The sequence below is a fragment of the Centropristis striata genome, chromosome 4 (assembly GCF_030273125.1).
Source record: "Centropristis striata isolate RG_2023a ecotype Rhode Island chromosome 4, C.striata_1.0, whole genome shotgun sequence".
Classification (NCBI taxonomy): Eukaryota; Metazoa; Chordata; class Actinopteri; order Perciformes; family Serranidae; genus Centropristis; species Centropristis striata.
This window is the reverse complement of record NC_081520.1, coordinates 37,214,257-37,239,754: the sequence shown is the minus strand read 5'-3', so window position 1 is coordinate 37,239,754 and position 25,498 is coordinate 37,214,257. Positions and strand designations below refer to the sequence as shown.

The window sequence follows — 25,498 nt, the reverse complement described above, 5'->3', positions numbered from 1 at the left end:
CCCCGTTCAGGCCATGCTGCGGCGACTCGGCAGCCTCCAGAGACAGAAGGAGCAGGAGTCCAGCAGGCCTAACAAGCCTAAAGGAGCTGAAGGGATTACAAAACCGCCCAGGAGGAAGCTCGGAGCTCGGGCGAGTGTTTGGGAGCAGGGCGGGCCGCCAGCAGGGGAGGTTGGCATTTGTAAGCCAATCAGGAGAAAGCACGCTGCTCCCGACACAGCCGCTGCTAATAATGACACACAACCATCGGAGAGCGGCGCTCCAAAAAGGCCTCTGTCGTCCATTCTGAGGAGCGTGCCGGAAGTGGCTTCAGCAGACTCAGGGTCAGATCTGAAGGTCCCGGATGGTGACGCCAGTCCACAATTAACTGAGAGCACCTACCTTACTGTGGGACCAGCAGGAGACGCTGTGAGTCTCACTGAGGTCATTGCCAATGCAGGCGCAGTGATCAGCGTGAGTGATGAACCCTGCTATGAAAATATCACGATTAAACACGCATAACCTCTGAGAAACAGCACGTCAGCGGGTCTGATTCAAACACAACTGCATATTTATTTCTCTGCAGTTATAATGTTAGAGGCACAAAAGGAAAACTTTTGAATTATGATGTCAATTGTTACAGCTTGCATTTTAATATGTACGAAGCATTTGTGATTAAAAATACTTCATTTTAAGCCTATGGCTATGTCAGACTGAAGATAGAAAAAGTGTAAGAGATTTAAAATGAAGATAAATTAACCCTTTATCAGGCAAATAACTATATTTGGTAAGTTCAGGTAATATTTCGAGAAAAAAGTTGCAAATTTACTAGGAAAAAAGTTGCAAATTTACTAGAAAAAAAGTTGCAGATTTAAGAGATTTAAAGTGGCAAATCTGCGCGAAAAAAGTTGCAGATTTACGAGAAAAAAGCAACTTTTTTCTCCCAGATTCACCACTTTAACCCTTAATAGGGCACTCATTGAAATACTTGCAAATTCCAAATTTAAAAATATTGGAGGATATTACATACTGCCAGAATGTGTAAAAAAAAAACATACGAAAATAATATTTTGAGAAAAAAGTTAACGAGATTAAAGTGGCAAATCTACAAGAAAAAAGTTGCAGATTTATGAGATTTAAAGTGGTGAATCTAGGAGAAAAAAGTTGCTTTCTTCCCACTTAAAATCTCTCAAATCTGCAACTTTTTTTTTTGTAGATTTGCCACTTTAATCTAGTAAATTTGCAACTTTTTTCTCAAAATATTACCTGAAGTTACCAAATATAGTTCTTCGCCTGATAAAGGGTTAAACAAAAATATCAGATTTTATTCTGGTAATGTCTCCAGCCACCGGTGCATTCATCTCCAGTTTCATATGAAAAATAAAAATATTTGTTTTTATTTCCTTCCTTCCTTCCTTCCTTCCTTCCTTCCTTCCTTCCAGTGATGCATGTTGTTTTAACTGTATACATACAAGTACTGTAATATCTGGGCCTGTGACTTGACTCAGAGAGGATAAATAGACATAAAGACTGGAGACCAGAAAGATGAGAGTAAACAACAGCAAAATAGTTGTGAAGCATTGTTGACCTGTGTTCTTCATGTTTTTATTTGTCATGGATGAAAGTACAGGTAAGAACAGACTGTAACAGGTTGCAAATATGCAATCAAATGTGACTCACTCTGAATCAGGAACACGTGTTCAACAGGGTTGTTTTGTTCAGTGTATTATAGTGTATTATTATATATTTAGTAAGAAGGTGTTTTCCCATCTGTGACATTCAGTCAGAGTCGGCCTGTCACTGCTCTCTGACCTCGGCTATGACGGTCACATGATGCTGCTGTCGGGTAAAAACCACATTATCGCAATTTAGGGGTTTTACTTACTTCATTATTCAAAAGATAATCTGTACGAGCATGTGCCACATTTTTATGAGCCCTTGGTGATGAAAAGTCTCATTAACCCTGTGTTGTAAAACTATATTGTTATTCGCTGTATATATGCTTGTGATTAATAAGGAGAAAATAAACATTTTATAATGCGTAGATACATGATTTAGAAACCATCACTGAATAACTAACTGTGTGGATCTCTGTTAGGTGCACTCCTGAATTATTATTATGATATGACACTGAAAACCAAGAAATGTGACTCTGTAAAGCATAAAACTTTATCAATGTTGTAAATAAGCTTTTTTTTTTGCATATGTGTGTGTGTTAAATGTAAATGTAGCCTAAAATTAACTTCCAGACTGCTGAAAGTTCACCTTTGCTATCTGAGTGGAGCTTATTGTTATTAGACTTGTGTTTATTAAGTAGGTCAGCTGTTGTTGAGAACAGATAAGATGACCTGGATTAACCAGTTGAACTTTGGCCATGTTGAGGTGAAGAGCAGCTGTGTGCGGTCTGGCATTGATCTCCAATATTTGCTAAAGTTGACAAGCAGTTAGTGCTACACACTTTTAACAGCCTGTTTCAGGTATAAAGAACGATCTGTTATATACAGATCCAGCCCCAAAACTTTAAACATTTCAAACTACTTCTCAGCCCCGGTGGTGGCTGTACAGCCGAGCCAGTACTTGGCGATGGATCTGGGATACGGAGGCGAGGCGGGGTCCACTCTCTTGGTCCTGAGGTCCACTCTGTAGTATGTGTCTGGAAAACACCACAGGAAACAACACATTTATTTATTTATTTTCCCGCTCTGAAGCAGCTCATGACTGTGCCAGGTGCATCTTTCTCACTCTGTCAGTAAACATAACAGTGATTTGGACCTGTTACCACTGTTATCAAAACTGAATTACTGCTGAATATCACTTAAATGTGACAGGCAGAAATATATGGAGGTCCATTTCTGCCAATATGGTGAAAAAAAAAAATCTTGAAATGAATTAACTGAGGAAATGTATCTAAATACACTGTAATAAATTATTCTGTAGTCATTTCATTTTACTTAATATATTTGATAAAATGTATTAAATATAAATGCGTCCTTGATTTTGAGGTAGTTGTTTAAGTAACTTTTGTTATAAAAATGTTTGAGATTAAATCAACTTATTTTGATCACATTAAATATAATCTTTATGTGTATGTAATTCTAAATCAACAGAATTTTGAATGAATCCAACACAATAGAATTAGTCAGTTTTTAATTGACAGGCACTTCCTGTTAAGTTGTTATTAACTCAACTTGTAACGTAGTTAGATTTAATTCATAATATTGCGTGCAATCTGTTGCCTAAATTTTATTGAGTAGCTATTGTTTATCTTTTTTTACAGTGTAATGACTCAGTATGTAACAAATGACTAAGCACGTCAAAAATAATGACTTAGTATGTAAAAATAATGACTTAGTATGTAAAAAATATGACTTAGTATGTAAAAAAATAGGACTAAGTATCTTTAAATGATGACTCAGTATGTCAAAATAGTAAGAAACTTTCTAAAACAATGACTTTGTATCTCAAAATAAGGAGATCATTTCTAATCTAATGACTTAGTTTATTTTGAGAAACTTTTTTTGAGGTACCGACTCATTATTTTGAGATGCTCATTCATTATTTCAATAAAGTTTCTCACTATAATGACTTACAAAAACCTTGTTTTTTTCATCACAGGGATAAGTTTTTTTATCTCAATTTCTTTCTTCTACTGGAGGAAATGTGCTTCCATAGAAACACACATGAACTGCAGTGATGTTGAGCATGTGTTTCTTTGTCATGTGGGTTAGTTCACGGCATGTGAAACTAATTATAACAGGCCTTCTGTGGCTGCACAGAGCTGGGCAAAGTTTGATAAAATTAGTCAAAATGAGTTCCAGTCTGCTGCTCCAGCTGCTCTCCACATCTGTAAGTCATCTCACAAAGGTTTGCTTTCATCCGTTTGTCAAAAAAACAATAAACGCTGCAACATGTTCCTAAAGGAATCTGGTCTCACAGGAATCCGTGAAATAGCCACGGATTCGCTAAACTCAAAATCCGTGGAATAGCCACGGAATCACTCAAATGTCCGTGAAACTGACACGGATTTCTCTACAATGCAAGTTAATGACAGTCACATCCCGTTGCTATTCCATGGATATTTTTTCCTATTGGTTTGTTCCCAGTCACGTGACTTTCAAGGTTCAGGCGGTCAGAACAAAAAACATGGCGGACAGTTCTCTCATTTTTAGTGAAAAAATCAATATTTTGACTTAGTTTCTGCATAAAAATGGATTTTGATCACATTTATAGCGATAAATATGTTTTATTTTCTAAATATTCACTCAGTGAATGTACATAATCACTTTGTATGTTGGAATAGCCACGGGATATGACTGTCATTAACTTGCATTGTAGCGAAATCCGTGTAAGTTTCACGGAAATTTGAGTGATTCCGTGGCTATTCCACAGATTTTGAGTTAAGCAAATCCGTGGCTATTCCACGGATTCCTGTGAGACCAGGTTGGTTCCTGGGGTTAAATAAGTACTTCGACTGCCTGAAAAACAATGAATATTTTGACCATCATTACTTAAACACTGCTAATGAAGCTGACCCTGCTGTGTTAGAAAGAATTGCCCCTGCTGTCTCAAAGAATTGTCACTAGCACTAATAGCTCTTATTGCACTATACCTTGATTGTTTGCTTTTACTCTTCCTGTAAGTCGCTTTGGATAAAAGCGTCTGCTAAATGACTAAATGTAAATGTAAATGTAAATGTGTTACCTCCTTTAAAGAAGTAGACGGTCTGGATGGGCTGGCTCCCCTGGACCGACTCCCACAGCCACCTGTCATTTCTGGAGTCGTAGTTGCCTCTGTTGTTCTGGCGGTAACCGTCTCTCCGTCTGTCCTGGTCCCAGTCTTGATCCCACCGTCTGTCCCAGTCTCGTCCGAGCCTCTCCTCCATCTCCATCCTCCTCTCTGCCAACCTCAGACCCATTTCCATCCCCATCTCTGCAAAGTTCTGTCCCATATTCATCCCCCGCTCGGCCGTGGACCCCCAGAAGGGCGAACGGCTCTGTCTCCTACGGCCCCACTGCTGTCCGTACTGCTGGTCCCACTGCTGTCCATACTGCTGGTACTGCTGGTTCCACTGCTGGCCCTGCTGCTGACCCCACTGCTGGTCGTTTCGGCGGCGTGCGGGCCTCCGGGGGGGAACGTACATTCTGCCGGCCATGACAGCATCCACTGGAGACTTGAGGCCCTTCCAGTCTTTGTCAATGAAGTGGTGTTTGTCGTGATGCTGCGGCACTGAAGAAGGGTAAAAAAACATTAGCCCGTTCATGCTTCTACCCCCAAACAAGTTCAGAATCTGCAACACCATGACTCACAGCTAGAGAAGAGCTCACTGATGATTCGTTCATAGTTGTTGTAGTAAACGTCAGTGTAGCGTCTGAACAGAGCGGAGGGAGACCTCTCAGACATGGTGACACACTCCTCGTGGGACGGCTGGTGCAAAAACTCATACGTGTAATACTGATCACCTGGAGAAACCAACAAGATTTAATATAGAGAACATAAAAAGTGTTTTCCATATAATCACGTGTTCTACAGAAGTTTCTGGATATATAGTGTAATGTCTGGCTGTACCTTTGAAAAAATAGACCTTCTCTCTTCCATTGTGACCCGGAGCAGGCAGAGCAAACGCTGCGTCCACGTGATCAGGAATTTTGTCAAAGCCCACGCTGATATCTCGAGGATAGTCTTCATCCAGCACGCCGTTATCAAACCGCCAGTACTTGTTTCCCTAATGAGCATTTTGATTAATTTAAGCATGAAATGGTAATCAACATATGGGTTTGATATACATGATTTATTAACCTTTTGTACGACAAAAAAATGTCCACATCAAAAAATCTCATCTCTCATTTTTAGAATTTTAAAAGTTTAAATGACAGTTTGTTTACATAATCCCACTGTTACAAAAAATAAAATATTGTTATTAAATAATATTGTTAATAAATATTGTTTCACAGACTGGGAGGTGTTAATGATCAGCAACACAACTGATTTTGTTGCATTTTTTTGTGTCAAATAAAAAAAAAACTCCCACTTGTTACATTAGTGGACAAAAATCTATGACAAAAATGTATAAAACTGATTTTAAAAAAAGATTTTAAAAAAAGATTTTTGATTTAAAAAAAAAAAGATTTTTAAAAAACTGACAAAACATGCACTTTCACTGAGTTAAATTGTTTTCCAACTTCAGCCTTTGCCATAACTACCAAATTAATGGTAATTTTTTTCCTAAACTTTATCCCTAAATGGCAGTTTGTTTACACAATGCTACTGTTTTGTATGAAAAAATAATTTCCTAATTTCCTAATTTACAGATAATTTCCTGTATAGTAAATGATGGGTGAAGTTTTTTTTCACAGTATGGGATAGGTTAGTGATCAGCACCAACACTGATTTTGAGTGTCAGACAACATTAAAAATCAAAAAACCAATCAAGGGTTAATAGAAGATAATTTCCTGTGTCCTCACCTTGAAGATATAAGTCTTCCCTTGACAGTTGACGCGGGTGAAGGCAGCATCGATCGGCCCGCTGATGCCCCACACCTCCTTTATGAGCTTTGGATATCCAGGGAGAACTGACTTCTGGTCCAGCTCAAAAAAGTAGTCCCCTAGAAAAAAACACCAGAACAGAAAGGTTGTTTACTTCACTATTCTTTTTTTTTTTTGCGATCAACTTTTTATTGACACTTTTTCAGTAACAGATACATGTGAAATAACAGCAAGCATTACACTTCATGCATGACACTCAAATGGTGTACAAGAACATAGCACAACAAAACTTACCCCCTCTCCCACCCTCCTCCCAGACAACAACCACCCTTACCCTCCCACTGTTCCCCCAACACACACTTAACATACAAATCCCAATCCACCAACCCACCCCCGCCTGCGGTATCCGAAACAAAACATAATAAAATAAATAAACTGCAACCCAAGGCACAATCAATCAAAAAAAAAAAAAAAAAAATTTAAAATTTTTTTTTTTTATTTATTCTTGTTTATTTGTTATCTCTCGTTATCGCTTCTTGCTTTGTTTGCCTATTTATTTTCATTGTGTTATACATATAAATGAGCCATGTAATATATATTTATATGTATGTCATAGCATCTGCCCCTCATCCACATACACACACACACTCACACATACACCTGTGATGCCTCTGTGCAAATCATTTATGTTTTTTTTAATTGTTGTTTGCGCTGTATGTCTACTGTCTCTACTTGTGGTCCACATGGTGTAGTGTATTTGTCTCTCATGTCACCTTGTTTGTTACGTCATTTCACCAATAAATTAAAAAAAACCCAAGAAAAACAATAATAGTTAAAAATAAAATAAAAATAACTCCACACCTTCCCTGCTCACTGTCTGCTGGGGATCTAACTAGTCCCTGTGGTGTTGATGAGGTCATCATGTCTGAAATCTGGGCTGCTGTTGCTCTCCACAGGTTGATAATTTTGAGTTTTGCTGTGGAGAGCTCCAACATCACCACATCCAGAAAGTACGATATACTTCCCTATTCTAGTTTTGCTCTTTATCAAATCAGCTAGACATTTAAACATCAGTGTCACTCACCTCTGAAGGCGTATATGGAGCCATTTTTCTGTTGCATGAATGAGTCAAAAGGCCTCCCGCTGCAGGCCACAGCGTCCGGGTCGGGGGCTGCAGTGGTGGCGGGTGTGACGGGGACTGTGGTCGACTCATCTGCTGCATCAGGTTGATTCTGTTTCATTGTGCTGGGGGCCGGCTGCGTGGGCGGGACTGTCTGTGAAAAGGTTGTTTCCTGTGTAGCAGTGGTGGCGTCCATCAGCCGAGGGGGTCTGGTCATCTGTAGAGTGGTTTCTGGACGTCGTTGTGGTCTCCGGCTGAAGTCTGAGGCGGGCTGCTTTGTGGGCCTCAGCTGACGAGCGGTAACAGAGACTGAGTGGTCCTGGGCTGAACGTCCAGGCGGTGCAGTGGAGTCTTCATACGTCACATCATCATCATCCTCCGCCAACACAAATGTGTCTCCACGAGCTGAGGGAGGGAAGAGACAGCAATGACCATCTTTCTCTGCCTCAACTCAACTCAACTTTATTTGTAAAGCACTTTAAAACAACCACAGCCGCAACAAAGTGCTGTACATAAACAAACAGAACAAGAGACAATAAAATAAATAAAACGGGAATAAACACTAAAATAAATAGATTCATTGTTTTAAAAAAACATTTAAAAAACAATAAATAAAAGCAAACCATAAAACACTAAAAACAAGAGCAGAGTCTAGGTGTGGTTAAAAGGCAAGGAATAAAAATCCTGACTCACAATGTTACTGTGTTTTAAATCAAATCAAATCAAACTTTATTTATATAGCGCTTTTCATACATAAAAATACAACACAAAGTACTTTCCAAAAAAAAAAGAATAAAAACAGACAATAAAAATGACAAAACCCACCCCTCCCTCCCCCTCATACACATCTGTAAGTATACACACACACGCATTTAGTCATGCACGCACACAAACACACACTCAGACTCACACACAGCACGTATTGATTGAAACAGACGAGCGGACAGGTTTCTTACTTGTCATGCCGCAGGTGACCTCAAAGTCGGAGCAGCAGCTCTTGTAATACTTGCACATGGAGTCACACTGGCACGTCTTCAGAGAGTCAAAGCCATTCTCACAGCGGTTCATACACGACTCTGAAGACAGAACGGCAGCACATGGAGTCTCTATTGTTTGATCTTTACACCTCTGACCAGATTAATTTCCTAGTTTGGATAATAAAGTTACATTTAGGCTCTGACAGCATGTCAATGGCAGAGGCCTGTGGGTTGTGTTCTTTTCTTTAATCTCCATATATTAAACAGCCGCTAAGTGTACCCTGTTTGTATTAATAATTTATATTTCTTGTGAAATAATAAAAGGAAAGAAAAGGAGAACCAGCATCATTCCAGATTGTGTAAAGGGGGGCTGGTGGGCTGGAGAGGTTGAAATATTTTGTTAAAGGAAAGCAGAAACATTTTTGTTTGTTTGTTTTTTTCACATCTGAATTTGATTTATGACATTCTTTGAAAATGAAACCTGTGTTACAGACACAGAAATAAATTATGCAGTATTGAGTATGCCTTTCATTAGTTAATATTCTACATTACAAAATATTATTTCTACTTATTGTTGTAAATATTTTATTTTTTTAATATATATTTTCACTTTTTTATTATTTGCCTGTTGGGACTACTTGAAGAATTTGTGTGACTTGTGAAATGTCTGTGTGAATGAGTGATTGTGTATGGAAGGAAATTTCTATACTGAAGTGTTTCTTTAGCTATTATGATTTAAACATAAATAAAAACATTGTTGAATATAATAATGAACTAAGAATAATACAATAACAAGAATATAATAAATGTGTGCTTATTGTATCCTGTTTTGTTTATATAATTGCAATTACTCCTGAAACAAACAATTAATTGATGAACAGATAACCACAATTTTGATTCTGATAATTGTCAATCATGAAGTCATTCATGAAGCAAAAATGCAATAAATGTGAGAATTTGTTGCCCTTCCCAGTTTTATATATTTAAAGTAAATTCTGAATATATTTAGATTTTTAGACGAGAAAGATGAAACAAGCAATTTAAAGACATCACTTTGTGTTCTGGTTCATTTTTCATAATATTCTGGCGTTTTATAGACTAAACAATTAATTGAGTAATTATAAAATTATTCATCAAATAAACTGATTATGAATATAATTGTTGGTAGAAGTCCTGACTGAGTTGATGCCTCTGATTGACTAACCCTTTATATGGCACTCATTGAAATAATTGGAAATTGAAATGTTCAACCCAATCATTATTGCAGGATAATACAAGACTTTTGTGACTTTTTTTCAAAATGTTCCATTATTATTATTATATTATTATACTGATTGGTCAGATGCCATGGTGTCACTATCTGAGATAAATCGTTTGGAAGAAATCCATGTGGTTCTACAACTTTACAGAAGTTACCATATATGGTTCTTTGCCCCCTAAAGGGTTAAATAAAGTAAATTAATTATATGTTCATTGTTTAGTGAAAAGGACATCTGACATATCGAGTCGGCTCATTATCAAGTCCTACTGAAACTTGATCACACGATACTAAAAGATGAACAACAACCAGCAACACTTCCCTATTTGCTCTCTATAAGTACTTTCTGAACTTTAAAAGTGATTTTTGAAGTTGGACTCACCTTCTGCAGCAAAAGTGTAAGCGAGCAGAGCGAGCAGCACGGCGGCCCACAGCCTCATGTTGCCTCTGTTCTGTTTGAGGACAGAATGAAAAAGTAATGATGGAGCGTGTGCTCACAATCATTGGAAACATGTGTCAGTCACCCCGCTTCCTTGTTTACTTTAACCTCATTTGCAATCCTCTTTCTACTCGAGCAAATAAACAGAGAGAGAGAGAGAGAGAGAGATCGATTTGGAAACAAACGTTTAAGCAATGTGACCATCTGGTGACCTCTGATCATTGTTACTTTTATATTTTACTGCATGTAGTAATTATAGAGCTGTTTGAGTAATGCAACTCCATCAGCAGATGTTTTTCATTTATTTTGGTCTTGCCCTTTCTCTGCTAAATTGTGGGAACATATATTTTACCTGATTCCTTTTTCGTTTGAACCTCACACTGCAAAAAAGCCAACTTGTATTTTTTGGCCTAAAACAGTGATTTAATTTGGTAAAACTTGGAAATATAAATTATTGACATTTAGGGCAATAATGTAAGTTAGCACAACAAAGGAAGCCAGTTGTATGCTCAAAAACAAGTTTGTGAGTTGTTGTTACTTATCTTTAAGTTGGGGTTCAAAACAAGGGACAATAGTTCTGATAACTCTTATTTCTTTGTTGTGAAATTTGGTCATTGGCGAAAGCTAGCGGCTAACTGATGCTAGCGGTGCTGCTTGTTACAGCTATAGTAGTTATTAGCGTATCAATGCTAACTCAAAATTGTGGTCGCAACATTAGCTGACATTCATAGCGGCGTTACAATCGTGCCAGAGAAATTCAGAGTTGAGCAAACTCAAAAACAAAACTTAAAATATTTAGTTTAATTGTCCAACTTAAAATTTTATCGAAGTTTGTTGCCTTGAAATTTTGAGTTCACCCAACTTTTCTTTTTTTGCAGTGCATTTGTCACTGTGCTTCGAACATATACTGTTTGGTTTCACTGACTTTCCTTCTGCAAATGAAAATCAATACTATATCATCAATCTTATAATACAATTGGGCAAATGGCATATCCATAAATGTCACTACATTAATCGAAAACCTCTCTTTCTTGTTTTTGTAAATGAAACCAAACAGTATATTGAATCTATTAAGAAATCTTCCAACCTGAAAGCTGTAAAAACTTTTAATTTATGTAAACTTTACAGTTTTTTCGTATGAGGACTTGCCTATGTATTGTTGAGACCCCCTGACGGCGTTTTGTATTGTTGTTGTATTGTTGATGTATTGTCTTGCATTGTGTTGCTTTAATAGTTTAATTAAAAAAAAAAAAAAAAAAAAACATGAGCAGGGTAATCTGTTTTATTACCTGCTTTTAAGGGACAAGACAAGACGTGAATGTAGCTGGCAACCTGCTGTCACTGTGAGGCCTCAGTGATGACAGAAGGGATCAAAGCACCTGCCTGTTATCATAAATCAGTAGTTTCAAGCTCATAAATTTAAAATCAATTTGACAACTTAAAGAGAAAGTGATGACAGACATCTTTGTCCTTACGTGTAAGTGTTCAATTGTGTGTATGATGTTTGAGCAGCAGTGTTATCTGTCATAGAAACAACTTTCATAAGCAAACTGGCTGATGATAACCATAAAAAGTGTTACTGAACAGGTCGACCTTGCGCTGACCCGGGGGCCTCTGGGGCCATGGGGCCCCTGGACCAGAGCTTGAAGTGACTGTTAACATTTGTTGTTGGAAAGATATTTAAACAACCACAGAGAGACTCAAAATGACAACAAAGAAACTTCAACACACCTACAAAGAGACACAAAATGATGAAAATCAGACACATGAAAAACATGACTAAAAAGAGGCATAAAATCAGACACAAAATGACTACCAAGAGATGCAAAACTACTTTAAAAAGATGAGAAAATGAGAAAAGACACCATCTGAAAGAGATGAAAATGGCTCATCTCTCTCCTGTATGTAAATTGTTTCATTCATTTGTTTTTTTCCAAACATGAATGTCTAAAATTTAGACCATTTGTGCACAACACACGTTACTGGAGGTTTTCACTAGAGGGCGCACAAGAGAAGTCAGAACTAATAAAAATACCAGCGTTGCAGGATGTAAATAAGAACTAAAGGTACATTTGTTTGGACAAATATAATGATAACAACAAAAATAACTCATAAGTTGTTGAGTTTAATTTAAGAGCTGATATCTAGCCATTTCCCATGGATTTCTTGAAAACCAAAAATCATTATGAAGAAAACCATGGAAAATGTCTAGATATCAGCTCTTAAATTAAACTCTTATGAGCTATTTTTGTTCTTATATCTTATAATACAATTGGGCAAATGGCATATCCATAAATGTCGCTACATTAATCGAAAACCTCTCTTTCTTGTTTTTGTAAATGAAACCAAACAGTATATTGAATCTATTAAGAAATCTTCCAACCTGAAAGCTGTAAAAACGTTTAATTTACTTTTAAAAAACTTTTATAAAGTTAAAAACAAAAAACAAAAAAAAACTCCATGAGCAGGGTAATCTGTTTTATTACCTGCTTTTAAGGACAAGACAAGACCTGAATGTAGCTGGCAACCTGCTGTCACTGTGAGGCCTCAGTGATGACAGAAGGGATCAAAGCACCTGCCTGTTATCATAAATCAGTAGTTTCAAGCTCATAAATTTAAAATCAGTTTGACAACTTCAGAGAAAGTGATGGCAGGCATCTTTGTCCTTACGTGTAAGTGTTCAATTGTGTGTAATGTTTGAGCAGCAGTGTTATCTGTCATAGAAACAACTTTCATAAGCAAACTGGCCGATGATAACCATAAAAAGTGTTACTGAACAGGTCGACCTTGCGCTGACCCGGGGGCCTCTGGGGCCATGGGGCCCCTGGACCAGAGCTTGAAGTGACTGTTAACATTTGTTGTTGGAAAGATATTTAAACAACCACAGAGAGACTCAAAATGACAACAAAGAAACTTCAACACACCAACAAAGAGACACAAAATGATGAAAATCAGACACAAAATGACACAAAATGACTACAGAGAGACATAAAATCAGACACAAAATGATGAAAATCAGACACATGAAAAACATGACTAAAAAGAGACATAAAATCAGACACAAAATGACGACAAAGAGACACAAAATTACTATAAAATGAAATAAAATTGATACAAAAAAGACGCAAAATGATGAAAATGAAAAAAATGAAAATGGCATAAAATGAAAACAAAATGACTACCAAGATATGCAAAACCACTTTAAAAAGATGAGAAAATGAGAAAAGACACCATCTGAAAGAGATGAAAATGGCTCATCTCTCTCCTGTATGTAAATTGTTTCATTCATTTGTTTTTTTACAAACATGAATGTCTAAAATTTAGACCATTTAGAATGGTGGCATCGGCCGGGGAAATATTTAATGTTTAACACAACTGGCTGCATTGTAAAGGCCTTTGTTCACGTACTTAACTTTGTGCACAACACACGTTACTGGAGGTTTTCACTAGAGGGCGCACAAGAGAAGTCAGAACTAATAAAAATACCAAAGTTGCAGGATGTAAATAACAAACATGGCAACACACATGGCAAAAATAGCTGATAAGAGTTTAATATAAGAGCTGATATCTAGCCATTTTCCATGGATTTCTTGATAACCAAAATCATTATGAAGAAAACCATGGAAAATGTCTAGATATCAGCTCTTAAATTAAACTCTTATGAGCTATTTTTGTTGTTGTCATTATATTTGTCCAAACAAATGTACATTTAGTTGTACCAGGCATTAAAATTAACAAGAAAATGAAGAAAACAAGGGTGGTCTAATTATTTCTTCCATGACTGTATATGTTACTGAGCATATTGATATTCCTATAAATGAATTACAGTGTGTTAGACCAGTAGTTCTCAACCTTTTTGAGTCGCGACCCCCAATTTAACATGCATGTTGTCCGAGACCCCCGCTCACTGAACACAATCTCACACACACAGTTCAGATCACCAAAAAAAGACACAAAATGACCAAAAAAGACACAAAATGACCAAAAAAGACACAAAATGATCAGAAAATGACACAAAATGACCAAAAAAGACACAAAATGACCAAAAAACACACAAAATGACCAAAAAACACACAAAAATAACAAAAAAGGAAACAAATTGACCACAAAATGACCAAAAAAGACACAAAATGATCAGAAAATGACACAAAATGACCCCAAAAAGACATAAATGACCAAAAAAAAAAGACACAAAATGACCAAAACAGATGCAAAATGACAAAAAAAAATTCCACAAAATGACAAAAAAAATCCCACAAAATTTCCAGAAAAAGACATTAAATGGCCAAAAAGACTAAAATAAAATGATTTGGCGACCCCCAGAAATCATCTCGCGACCCCAATTGGGGTCGGGACCCTAAGGTTGAGAATAGCTGTGTTAGACAACACAAGACTGAGTTTATAGTGCTCCTTAGGCATACATTCAATTCCCCCTAATGAAAATAATTAAAGAAGCCTTTACAGAAATTGTATACAGCACATTAAACAGTGATGGTGTGTCAGAGGTTTTTCTCCTCTTCCTCCAGCAGAGGGCCTGCACTGTTTACAGACACCGAGCATGATGAGCTGTGACCGGCTGTGATGCAGAGGAGGAGGAGGGGCTGTGAGTCCATCCCGGAGTACCCGGAGCCGGTGGGCGGTGCAGACCCCTGAAGATACAGGCAGCCTGCGGATGCTGACCAAAGGATGCGATAGGTCGAACTGATGTTGGAGAGTCGTGTCATATTTTGTATTTCTGCAGGGAGACGAGCTGCTACAAAGCAGCGTCAGATAAGATAAGGTGGGAGGAAAGACTGTGTGAGAAGAACTCTTTGTCCTCCAAAACAAAGACAACAATAGTCTGTTTCCTTCTAAACAAGTGGGATTTGCTCTCTGCTCCTTCTGTCTGGGGCCCTGTGTGCAGAGATTTTGCCTCTTTAAGGACACTTCTGCTGTCAGATTGTGTTGTTTGCATTTATTCATCTATTGGTCGGTGGGATAAAGAGACAAAGCAGCAGCTGTGGACACGCTGTGACCTGCTCAAGATCTGCTTATGAGTGTTTATGGGCTTACAGCTAGGGATGACATCGACCAGTGAGGTGATGCAATGTGGTGAAAGCTGTCACGTTTGATTTACAACTGTGATTTATAAGTGAGACCCTGTTTGGCGCATCTGTAGGAGGAGGCAGCAGGCTGGGATCACTGCCGAGGCCTTAGTAAACAAACACATCCAGCCACTGACGTGTTTCTGCCGGTAGATGCTCCTTTCTCTGACGCTCTTCCTGTGGAAGCTCTATCGACATTTCTTCATCATGTTCAGCTCAGACAGGCTCACTGTCCCGGAATATGTCAGCCGGCTGCAGAGAGGGAGGAGCGGCTCCGGCTGCGAGCCCAAAGCGGTCTCTCCGGGAATCAGTGCCGACGTCCGGGCGATCCTGGACGGCTCGCTCCCCGCCCTGCGCTCCGCCATCAGGAGGCTCAAGTCCTCCAAGGACACCTCTGATTCAGACGAGACCCGCAGGGCCATCGCGGAGCTCTACCAGCTGGTGGAGGAGGCCTGGGTTCTGCCCACTGTAGGCCGTCAGGTGGCCGAGGAGATCTGCAACAGGATCCGGCTGGATGGAGGCCTGGAGCTGCTGCTGCAGCTTCAGCAGACACCTGCTGTGGAGATCACCTATGAGTCTGCAAAACTGCTGGAGCAGATACTGATCTCTGAGAACAGGTAGGGGTGTGTCGGGGGTGGACAAAATAACGTGGACACTTTTACAGCATGACACAGTCCGATTAGTTACTCAGTTGTTGTTGAGGCCTTAAGATGTGTTTGTACTTAAATGCATCACGTTGCATTGTATTGTCTGTTCTTTTGTTTATTTTGTACAGGAGAAGACAACAAGACACGAAACTTACAATATCATGCAATTTATTAATATTAAGTAGTAAGAGTCTCTGCCATATGATCTAGCCAGGACAAAATCAAAGAAACCCATTATCAATAGTGCTGCAACTAACAGTTATTTCCATTCAGGCTGGGTTATTATATTGATATTGTGATAATGTTCTAATATTGTTTGTTTTTTATGTTAAAGGCTGCATTACAATAAAGTGATTCATTTTCTGAACTGTGTACCTTTACGCACTATACCCAATCATATCAATATTACTACAAAATATTGATCAAAATCTCATTGTGTAAATATTTTGCTAAAGCAACAAAATCAATATCGTCACAATATTAATAGAATAAATTATATTGTTTTGTGATGTTTGGTTTTCTCCATATCGCCCAACCCTAATTGATTAGTCTGCTGCTTAAAGTTTAATATTATATACAACATAGAAAAGAATCTTCGTTTTCTGACATTTTTCTGCATGAAAAATTGCTTTAACTATTATCAAAATAGTTGATTATTTTTCTCTCAACTGTATAATCGATTAGTCGACTAATTGTTGCAGCTTTACTTACCAACATAATAAGCTAAGCTTACAACTTATGTTCTTGCAAGTCTGTTTTTATTGGCTTCTTAATGTTGAAGGAAGTATTAATGAACTTATCTCCACTACTTATAAAACTATGCTCAATTTATGACATCATTTTTTTCAGGAATTATTGGTTGTTCAGTCTATAAAATGTTTTAAAACTGTAAAAAAAAACAACCCCAAACACGCAAAAGTGATGAGTAATATCACATCCAGAAAATACTTATTTTGTGCTTCCTGCAGCTCAAAACTAAATTATATCTAATTTATAGTGATATAAAACAGAGCAGCCGAGAATGGGCTGCTTTTTCTCTGTCTCTGAGAAGCTGGGCCCAAAGATAGTTTAGTATTATGAATGACTTGAAGGATGAATTGCATATTAAAGATGTTGTCCAATCTATTGGTCAGCTAACTAAATACTTGTTTTAACCCTTTATCAGGCGAAGAACTATATTTGGTAACTTCAGTGGATATCAAAATGGGGTCGAGAAAAAAGTTGCAAATTCACTAGGTTAAAGTGGCAAATCTACAAGAAAAAAAGTCACAGATTTAAGAGATTTAAAGTGGTGAATCTGCGAGAAAAGTTCCTCATAAATCTGTGACTTTTTTCCACGCAGATTTGCTACTTTAAATCTCTTAAATCTGCAACTTTTTTCTTGTAGATCTGCCACTTTAATCTAGTAAAATTGCAACTTCTTTCTCAAAATATTTAAATTTTTTATTTTGGATATCCGCTGAAGTTACCAAATACGGTTCTTCGCCTGATAAAGGGTTAAGCCTAGTTGATGAGTATCTGTTTATTGTTAACTTTAGAATTGCAGTAAGTGTACCTATCTGATTGCATATGTACTTGTGTTTACAGAGATTATGTGGCCCGTATGGGTCTTGGGGTCGTCCTCAACCTGACTCGACATCAGGAAGATGCACAGCTGGCTCGCAGTGTCTCTGGGATCCTGGAGCACATGTTCAAACACACAGAGGAGACGTCTTTCCGGCTCATCTCTGACGGCGCCCTGGACGCCCTGCTCTTCTGGTGCCGAGGCACAGACCCCACTGTGCTGCGTCACTGCGCTGTGGCACTCGCAAACTGCGCCATGTACGGAGGCCACCGCTGCCAACGATGGATGATCGAGAAACAGGCGGCTGAGTGGCTCTTCCCACTGGCCTTTTCCAAAGAGGATGAACTCATACGCTTCCACGCGTGTCTGGCTGTGACGGTGTTGGCTGCGAACCGAGAAATCGAGAAAGAGGTGGTGAAATCTGGAACCCTGGAGCTGGTGGAGCCGTTCATTGCGTCTTTGGATCCGGATGACTTTGCCAGAAGTTTGTTGGACAGTGCAGACTGCATGCAGGGTAGGACAGCAGCTGACCTGCAGCATCTTTTACCTTTACTGGATGGCACAAGGGTGGAGGGAAAGTGCATTGCAGCCTTTTACCTTTGTGTTGAGGCCAGCATCAAGTCTCGTCAGCGCAACACTAAGGTACGACCACTGTTCACTTTCCAACCTGGTCTCACAGGAATCCGTGAAATAGCCACGGATTCGCTTAACTCAAAATCTGTAGAATAGCCACGGAATCACTCAAATTTCCGTGAAACTGACACGGATTTCGCTACAATGCAAGTTAATGACAGTCATATCCCGTGGCTATTCGTGGTCCAAGTCACGTGACTTTCAAGGTCCCGGCGGTCAGAACAAAAAACATGGAGGACAGTTCTCTCATTTTTAGTGAAGAAAATCAAAATTTTTACTTAGTTTCATCATAAAAATGGATTTTGATCACATTTCTAGCGAGAAATATACGTTTTATTTTCTAAATATTCACTCAGTGAATGTACATAATCACTTTGTATGTTGGAATAGCCACGGGATATGACTGTCATTAACTTGCATTGTAGCGAAATCCGTGTCAGTTTCACGGAAATTTGAGTGATTCCGTGGCTATTCCACGGATTTTGAGTTAAGCGAATCCGTGGCTATTTCACGGATTCCTGTGAGACCAGGCTCTCACTTTCATACAGCTCAAAATTAAATTCTGTCTTGTAGCTTTGTTGTGACTGAGTTTTAATTTCCTCTCAAGATATTTCAAGAGATTGGAGCGGTGCAGAGCCTAAAAAGAATCGTCATGTACTCCAGTAATGGCACGTCATGTTCGCTCGCCAAGCGGGCACTGAGCATGATGGGGGAGGAAGTGCCGAAACGTATCCTGCCGTGTGTGCCCAACTGGAAAACCTGTGAGGTGCAGACCTGGCTGCAGCAGGTTGGCTTCAGTGCCTATTGTGACCGTTTCCAGGTATGCTTAACAGTTTTATCACTGAACAGAGAGATAAATGGACTGCACTTACATAGCGCTTTTATCCAAAGCACTTCACACTACAGATTGCGCTCATTCACCTGTTCACACACACACACACACACACACACACACATTCATATTGGTGTCCGAGGCTACCAAGGCTGGTGCCACCTGTCACCATTGGAATTCATTCATACACCGATGAATGCAGCATCGGTCGGCCTTTTGGGGTTCAGTATCTCTTTTACTTCATCGGCTATTTTTATTTAAGATATTTCTTTTTATTTAAATGTGTTTATGAAGCTTTGATTTAAAAAAAGGTACTCCTGTTGTTATACAGTATTTATGTTTACTTAAATAAATGGTTTTAATAAAACTACTTATGACATGTCATATTTGGCTTTGACTTTGACTGAATATTTGCTCTGTGATAAAAATATCAGGATAAATATTGTATATATCGATATTCAGCCTAAATATATCGGGATATGACTTTTGGTCCATATCGCCCAGCCCTAGCATAAAGATCAAAATGTCTCACATTTCTTACTATCTTGTGGTACAGGACCTCCAGGTGGATGGAGATCTCCTGCTGACCATCACAGACCAGGAACTGAGCACCGATCTGGGCATGACTGCGAGCCTCACGCGCAAGAGGCAAGTGTTCAAACGTTTAAACTCCAAAAAAATAACACAACAAGCCCAACAAAAATCTTCGTTCTGTGTCATCCTGCAGGTTTTTGAGAGACTTGCGTGTGTTGAAGACTTATGCCAACTACTCCACATGTGACCCCAACAACATGGCTGACTGGTTAGCCCAAGTTGAACTTAATTTCCGTCAGTACACATACGGCCTGGTGCAGTCAGGAGTGGATCTCAACAACGTCCAGAGCCTGACGGATGTGCAGCTCCAGAACGACTGCCACATACTCAACGGAGTCCACAGAGCCAAGATACTTTTTGCAAACCGCAGGCCCTTTAAACCGTGCTACACAGACGCCCAGCCTGCAGGGCCCGATGTGTTCATCAGCTACCGTCGGACTACTGGCTCTCAGCTGGCCAGGTCAGCGCTGAAGGATTAATGGAAAAATTCAGGAAATTAGTAAAATTGGATCCACGTCTTGTGTACTAAAACACTCTTCTTTCATTTCCTTTGCTGGCCTAAGCCTTCTGAAGGTGCACCTGCAGGTTCGAGGATACAGCGTCTTCATAGATGTGGAGAAGCTGGAGGCCGGTAAATTTGAGGACAAACTGATCCAGAGTGTGCAGCGGGCCCGCAACTTCATCCTGGTCCTGTCTGCCAATGCTCTCGACAAGTGCATGGGTGACACTGACATGAAGGACTGGGTGCATAAGGTGGGATGTTTCACATTCTCTGCATGTGAGAAAGAATGTCTGAAAATGTTCGCACCACTGCATATTTTTCTTCTTACCTATAGCGCTGTTTATCAGTCGTGATTGTTTTGGTGTGAGTTGTAGAGAAAACTGCTTTTTTTAATATAATGGAGCTAGATCAGACTATTCTTGTGGTGTTCAAAGCCCCCCCAAAAATAAATTTGCAAAACTCATCAACAATATCAAAAAATAGTTCCTACATGGAGTCTACATGCTCACAACAAGGCCTGGGCCCATTATCTTGAGTAACCAGGTCACGACTTCCAGGAAAGAAATGTTGCTGTTGAGTTTTCAAATGTATTTTTAGCACTTCGATCACCACAAGCTGAGTGCCATTTCGTTCCATTATATCAGAGAGAAGGCAGACATCTACGACATTCAGAAACTCACACAAAAACAATCAAGACTGATTAATAGCACTGCAGATAAGAGGTAAAATATGTAACTCGACTTTGGTGTGAACTGTCTTTTTAAGCCCTTATTAAAATATTCAAGATTTATTTTGATAAAACAGCTGCTAGTCCTGTTGCACTGATATTCCCTCACTGAGCTTTCTGTTAAAATATGTCATACATATTGTAGTCAAAACAAAAGGGGAGATGATGTTTTACAGCTGTGCTTTTACATGTGTGGATATTTTAATATTTCATAGACTCAAAGGAATTCTCATTAATATTGCAGGAGATAGTCACGGCCTTGGCTGGTAAGAAGAACATAGTTCCTGTCACAGATAACTTCATGTGGCCCGACCCCTTGTCTCTGCCGGAGGACATGAGGCCAATTCTCAAGTTTAATGGCATCAAGTGAGTAATTCTACACAATTTAGTTGCTAGTAATAAGGTTAGCAATAAACTTGTTGGAGCTATTTATTTCTTGTTAGTATTTAGTTGTCTGTTTAGTTTATTGAGTATTGTTTGATTATTCTAGACGTTTATTTTGATTTTATTTTGTTTTGCTAGTTAATTGTTTAGTTTAATCATCATTATTGTTTAGCATATTTAGTTTACATATTATTTTTGTGTTTTATGAAATTTGGGTTGACACCATGGGCGGCTGACGTTATATACAGTTGAAACCAGAAGTTTACATACACTATATAAAAATATACAAAAATACACACAAAGAAGCAGTGTGTTTCAGGTGTGCCTTAAAATACATCCACAGGTGTGTCTCTCATTAACTCTAATGTTGTCAATAAACCAATCAGAAGCTTCCAAAGACATGACAGCATCATCTGGGCTTTCCCAAATAATGTTAGTGTATGTAAACTTCTGACTTTGAAGAAAGTAATAAAAAATTGTCTAAAAAATCCCTCTCTCATTATTCTGGCATTTAGCAAATAGAAATAATTTTGGTAATCCTAACGGACCTAAAACAGGAAAGTGATTGTCTGATTTCATGTCAGACAGTGAGAAAAAAAGCATATGTGTCTTTTTATATAGTGTATGTAAACTTCTGGTTTCAACTGTAGGTAGGTGGTGGGCAGAGGGTCATGCACCTGGGTGGGCCTATGTTGGTATTTTACCACCACGCAGAGAGGCAGCAGGAGCCATGATTTCTTTGTTCTCTTTGTTTGCTTGCTCGTTTTGGATTAAATAAACCTTTGGAAATCACAGCCATGCATGGACTTCAGCTTCTTTGCCTGCGTACACCACACGCCCATGGTGCATCAGTGGCATTTTGATTAAGTTTGTTTTAAGTTATCTTTTCGGACAAAATTGCCACTACATAAATGAATTACAAGGAATTTGTAAGAAGATAATAACTAAAATATCCCTAAATGGAAATATATTGTAAATTAAATATATGGAATGGAGAAACCATGATATCAGTTAATATATTCACTTCTATATTTAAATGTATTTGTCCTTTTTAAAATATTTTTGCTTTGTTAATCCAGCATTACAATGTTGTATATATATTTTTAAATGTAAATAAAAAATGATAAAAAGGAAGAGTAAAAACAAAACAAAAACAAAGCTGTACTGTGGGGAAAAAAACATGTTACTGGTTGGCACATCTGTGTAATTGTGACCCATATTTTAACATCACTCATGGCTTTGTGATGTACATAAAGTGAGCTTTACGACGGTTTATTCCTTTCTCAACACAATTAACTGCTAATCAAATCTTTGATTTGTGGTTGTGTGACATCTCACAACACAGTTTCATGCCAACACTATTAATATTTAAAGACTTTTTTTTATATTTCTAATGAATAATTCATGAATACAAGAGTTTATTGTCCGTGTTTCGTGTTTAACAGATCTGTCAAATATCCAATAGAGTTGCTGTTTTGCTGTAATGCAAGTCATCAAATGCCTGTTGGCTTTTTCTTGACACAGATGGTCCCACGAATATCAGGAGGCGACGATCGAGAAGATCCTGCGCTTTCTGAAAGAGCACCAGGACCAAACTGATGGTACGGACGCTGCCAAAGGGCAGAAAAAGAAATAAACAGTTTGACCTCAGCTGTAATAACTTTAAATGATGCCAAATTCAACATGGCCGACGGTGAACAGGCCGGCAGCTTTCCCTGCTCTGCTCAAATGCATGTGAACTGTGTTCGTTTGGCTTACATGCTCACACAAAGACCGGATATAAATTGACCCGATATACTGCAAAGAGTAAATGAATATTTAAAGGAGGTTTCAGATTGTATATAATTAACTGTAAGCCTTTAATGACAGCACCCTCATACTGCTGTATATGTGTAGTCAGGTACAGTATACGCCTTCTGTCTCTCAGGAAAATAACTGTGATAGATCAGCCGTCATTGGCGTCCCAGCATAATCAAACAGCAAATACTGAAACATCCACTAATCACAAAAGTTTTATGCAATCATCTTCTGTTTAACTCATAACTCATAACTTACAGGACCAAAGCAGGGTCTGATTAGACTGACATTTATGTGTTTATGTTCGGGTTGTGATAGAAAAGAATTGAGTTGAATTGTTTGTGATGAGAGTATCACAGTGGGCATAATCTAAGCTGGAGGCATGATATAATGTACAGAAATAAACAACATGCTGTATAACTGCACTCCTAATTTAACCAAAAACAGATTTAAGGAGTGTTCAGGCAACTAAAACTATCCATGTGGTATTAAGCGTTTCCTTCCCTCTGTATGAGTAACTTTGAATTGATGTACATGACTTTAGTCTAAAGAACAATGTTGACTCCTTCAATGAAAATGATCCAATCTGTGTTGCAGTGTCTTGTAAACATCTGTTCTAACATAGTGTAATGCATTAAACTTTAATTTAACACCGTTGACTTGAGGTTTTATTCACCATAGTGTTAAAGGAATACTTCAGCCCTTAACATTATCATTTTATATCAATTACTGCTCCTGTTACCAGGCAAAGAAAAAACGCTTTATAATAAGGTCCTTAATAACCATTAATTAACAAGTAATAAGGCATTGTTCTCGCTTTAGATCCGGTAGTTGCAAAAAGCATAGTTAACTTATAGTTAACTTATAATAGATGAGCAATAAAGTATATTTTAATATCAATAAGCAAACAAAATAAGATTAATAAAGGCATGGCAAAGACATAATGGGTGGGTCATGGGTGTTTGTAATGCCATTATTAACACTTATATAAGCTTATAAACACACAATAATGTTAATAAGCATCTTGTAAGGACTTACAAGGGCCTTATTACTTGTTAATTAATGGTTATTACAAGGACCTTAATATAAAGCGTTACCGAAAAAACATTTTTCTTGTTGAAATAAAGTAAATGTGGGACGCGTTCAACAACAACAAAACAATTTAAAAACATCTGTTTACAAACCCAAACAAGTAATTTGCCTGTGCAAGCATGAAATAGCATGATTTTTGCAAAAATGCATGTTTCAGAAGTATTGAAGTAGCTTTTCTTAATGAATTTAAGGTAACACAGAAAGAGTAATTTATTTATGAATGATGATTTTCGGGATGAAGTATTTCTCAGAGCATGATATGTTTGCAATTCAAGTTTAATCCTTGTTCCCTCAGTATATTTTTCAGAAGCAGTGAAGTCAAAACTTAAATATACAAGATAAACTGAAAATACGCACACCTATGTGAAATAAATTATAAAAAGCATTTCATGTATAAAAATCAAGAAAATATCATTAATTACAATAAAAATTTAATGAAAGACTTGCAACTTAACCAAAGCAGTCATCAAGATTTGCTGGTAGCATATTCTTCTGTAAAATGATATTACTACAGCCTGTTCTGCATGGCTTTTTATCTGAGCTTGCCTTAATATTATTTGCCATTAATGTCCTCCTAATATCATTCATTAAATGTATAACTGACATTAATGTTTTCAAATAGTAACACAGGATCACATTTTTATCATCATGTGTTTTTTAATCTTCTCAGTGTGAAACAAACATTTTGGTCCCTTTTTTCTGAAACATGGTGATTTTTTTTTTTTACAGTGAAATCCTTTATTTGAACTTCACTTAATCACATGTGGAATGTAAACATAAACAGATTTAACCATCATCTTCATCACAAACTAACCAAAATGATCCAGTTGTATTTCAATAAATAAAATAATTGATAAATATTGCACAACTGATTTTGTCAGTCAGTTTCTGTTAGAGAAAACAGCTTTGATAAAATAATCCTCATGTTGATCGATTCACAGTAGCAGGGTTAATACTTCATTTAACCTCTTAACTTCCCTTTGTGCGTTTTAAAGCTGATCTGGCAGCTCTTGTTCCCTCTCTGTGCATTGAGGACCTGACCTCTGTGTGCATGTTGGTTGTGGGTCTGTGCTGTGGGACTATCCAGTGTTTGTGGTGGCTGGAGGGGGACTGAACCATCTGCTTTATGGAAACAGGAGGGAGGGTCGAGGTGTAATCACTCATTTCCACTACAGATTTACCCTCTCTGCTGTCGGCCGATATTGGCTTGAAAATGAACTCGGCCAACACGCAGATATCCACCGATATAATAAAGTGATTAAATAATGGGGTGCACATCACCTCTCTGCTGCACCTTGTTTGTAGCTCATAGAATTGTGCAGTGTAGTCTGAGCCCACCTATTTATTTATGTTCTGATTAGGGACTGAAGCTGCTAATATTTTTTGGA

General features: G+C 38.1%; 3 protein-coding genes across 3 annotated transcripts in view; 2 read left to right on the top strand and 1 right to left on the bottom strand.

The window, feature by feature from the left end:
• scarf1 (scavenger receptor class F, member 1) overlaps positions 1-1,078 on the top strand; it is a 9,417-nt gene extending 8,339 nt beyond the window's left edge. Inside the window, exon 11 of the mRNA XM_059330900.1 lies at positions 1-1,078. This exon is cut by the window's left edge and continues 613 nt beyond it. Coding sequence (XP_059186883.1) covers positions 1-499 — 499 coding nt within the window. The 3' untranslated portion in view covers positions 500-1,078.
• Positions 1,079-1,574: 496 nt separating this feature from the next.
• vtna (vitronectin a) lies at positions 1,575-10,355 on the bottom strand. Its single transcript, XM_059330902.1, has 8 exons — positions 10,198-10,355; positions 8,537-8,656; positions 7,545-7,985; positions 6,440-6,579; positions 5,543-5,699; positions 5,284-5,436; positions 4,679-5,203; positions 1,575-2,630 (listed from the first exon to the last, which is right to left on the bottom strand). The coding sequence occupies exons 1-8, from the start codon at positions 10,253-10,255 to the stop codon at positions 2,512-2,514; spliced, it is 1,713 nt and encodes a 570-aa protein (XP_059186885.1). The 5' UTR covers positions 10,256-10,355; the 3' UTR covers positions 1,575-2,511.
• A 4,616-nt stretch (positions 10,356-14,971) lies between these two features.
• Positions 14,972-23,672, top strand: sarm1 (sterile alpha and TIR motif containing 1). Its single transcript, XM_059330901.1, has 8 exons — positions 14,972-15,955; positions 17,573-18,191; positions 18,790-19,002; positions 19,571-19,662; positions 19,742-20,068; positions 20,172-20,361; positions 21,082-21,203; positions 22,746-23,672. The coding sequence occupies exons 1-8, from the start codon at positions 15,492-15,494 to the stop codon at positions 22,855-22,857; spliced, it is 2,139 nt and encodes a 712-aa protein (XP_059186884.1). The 5' UTR covers positions 14,972-15,491; the 3' UTR covers positions 22,858-23,672.
• Positions 23,673-25,498: the final 1,826 nt, after the last annotated feature.

Bases quoted from the DNA above. Each gene is read 5' to 3' on its own strand.
- vtna (XM_059330902.1), bottom strand. From the start codon at position 10,255: ATGAGGCTGTGGGCCGCCGTGCTGCTCGCTCTGCTCGCTTACACTTTT. The intron at 7,986-8,536 runs GTAAGAAACCTG...TCCCTCCCTCAG, and splicing joins GGTCACCTGCGGCATGACAA to CTCGTGGAGACACATTTGTG. The intron at 5,437-5,542 runs GTACAGCCAGAC...TGGTTTCTCCAG, and splicing joins GAAGGTCTATTTTTTCAAAG to GTGATCAGTATTACACGTAT.
- sarm1 (XM_059330901.1), top strand. From the start codon at position 15,492: ATGCTCCTTTCTCTGACGCTCTTCCTGTGGAAGCTCTATCGACATTTC. The intron at 15,956-17,572 runs GTAGGGGTGTGT...TTGTGTTTACAG, and splicing joins ATACTGATCTCTGAGAACAG to AGATTATGTGGCCCGTATGG. The intron at 21,204-22,745 runs GTGAGTAATTCT...TTCTTGACACAG, and splicing joins CTCAAGTTTAATGGCATCAA to ATGGTCCCACGAATATCAGG.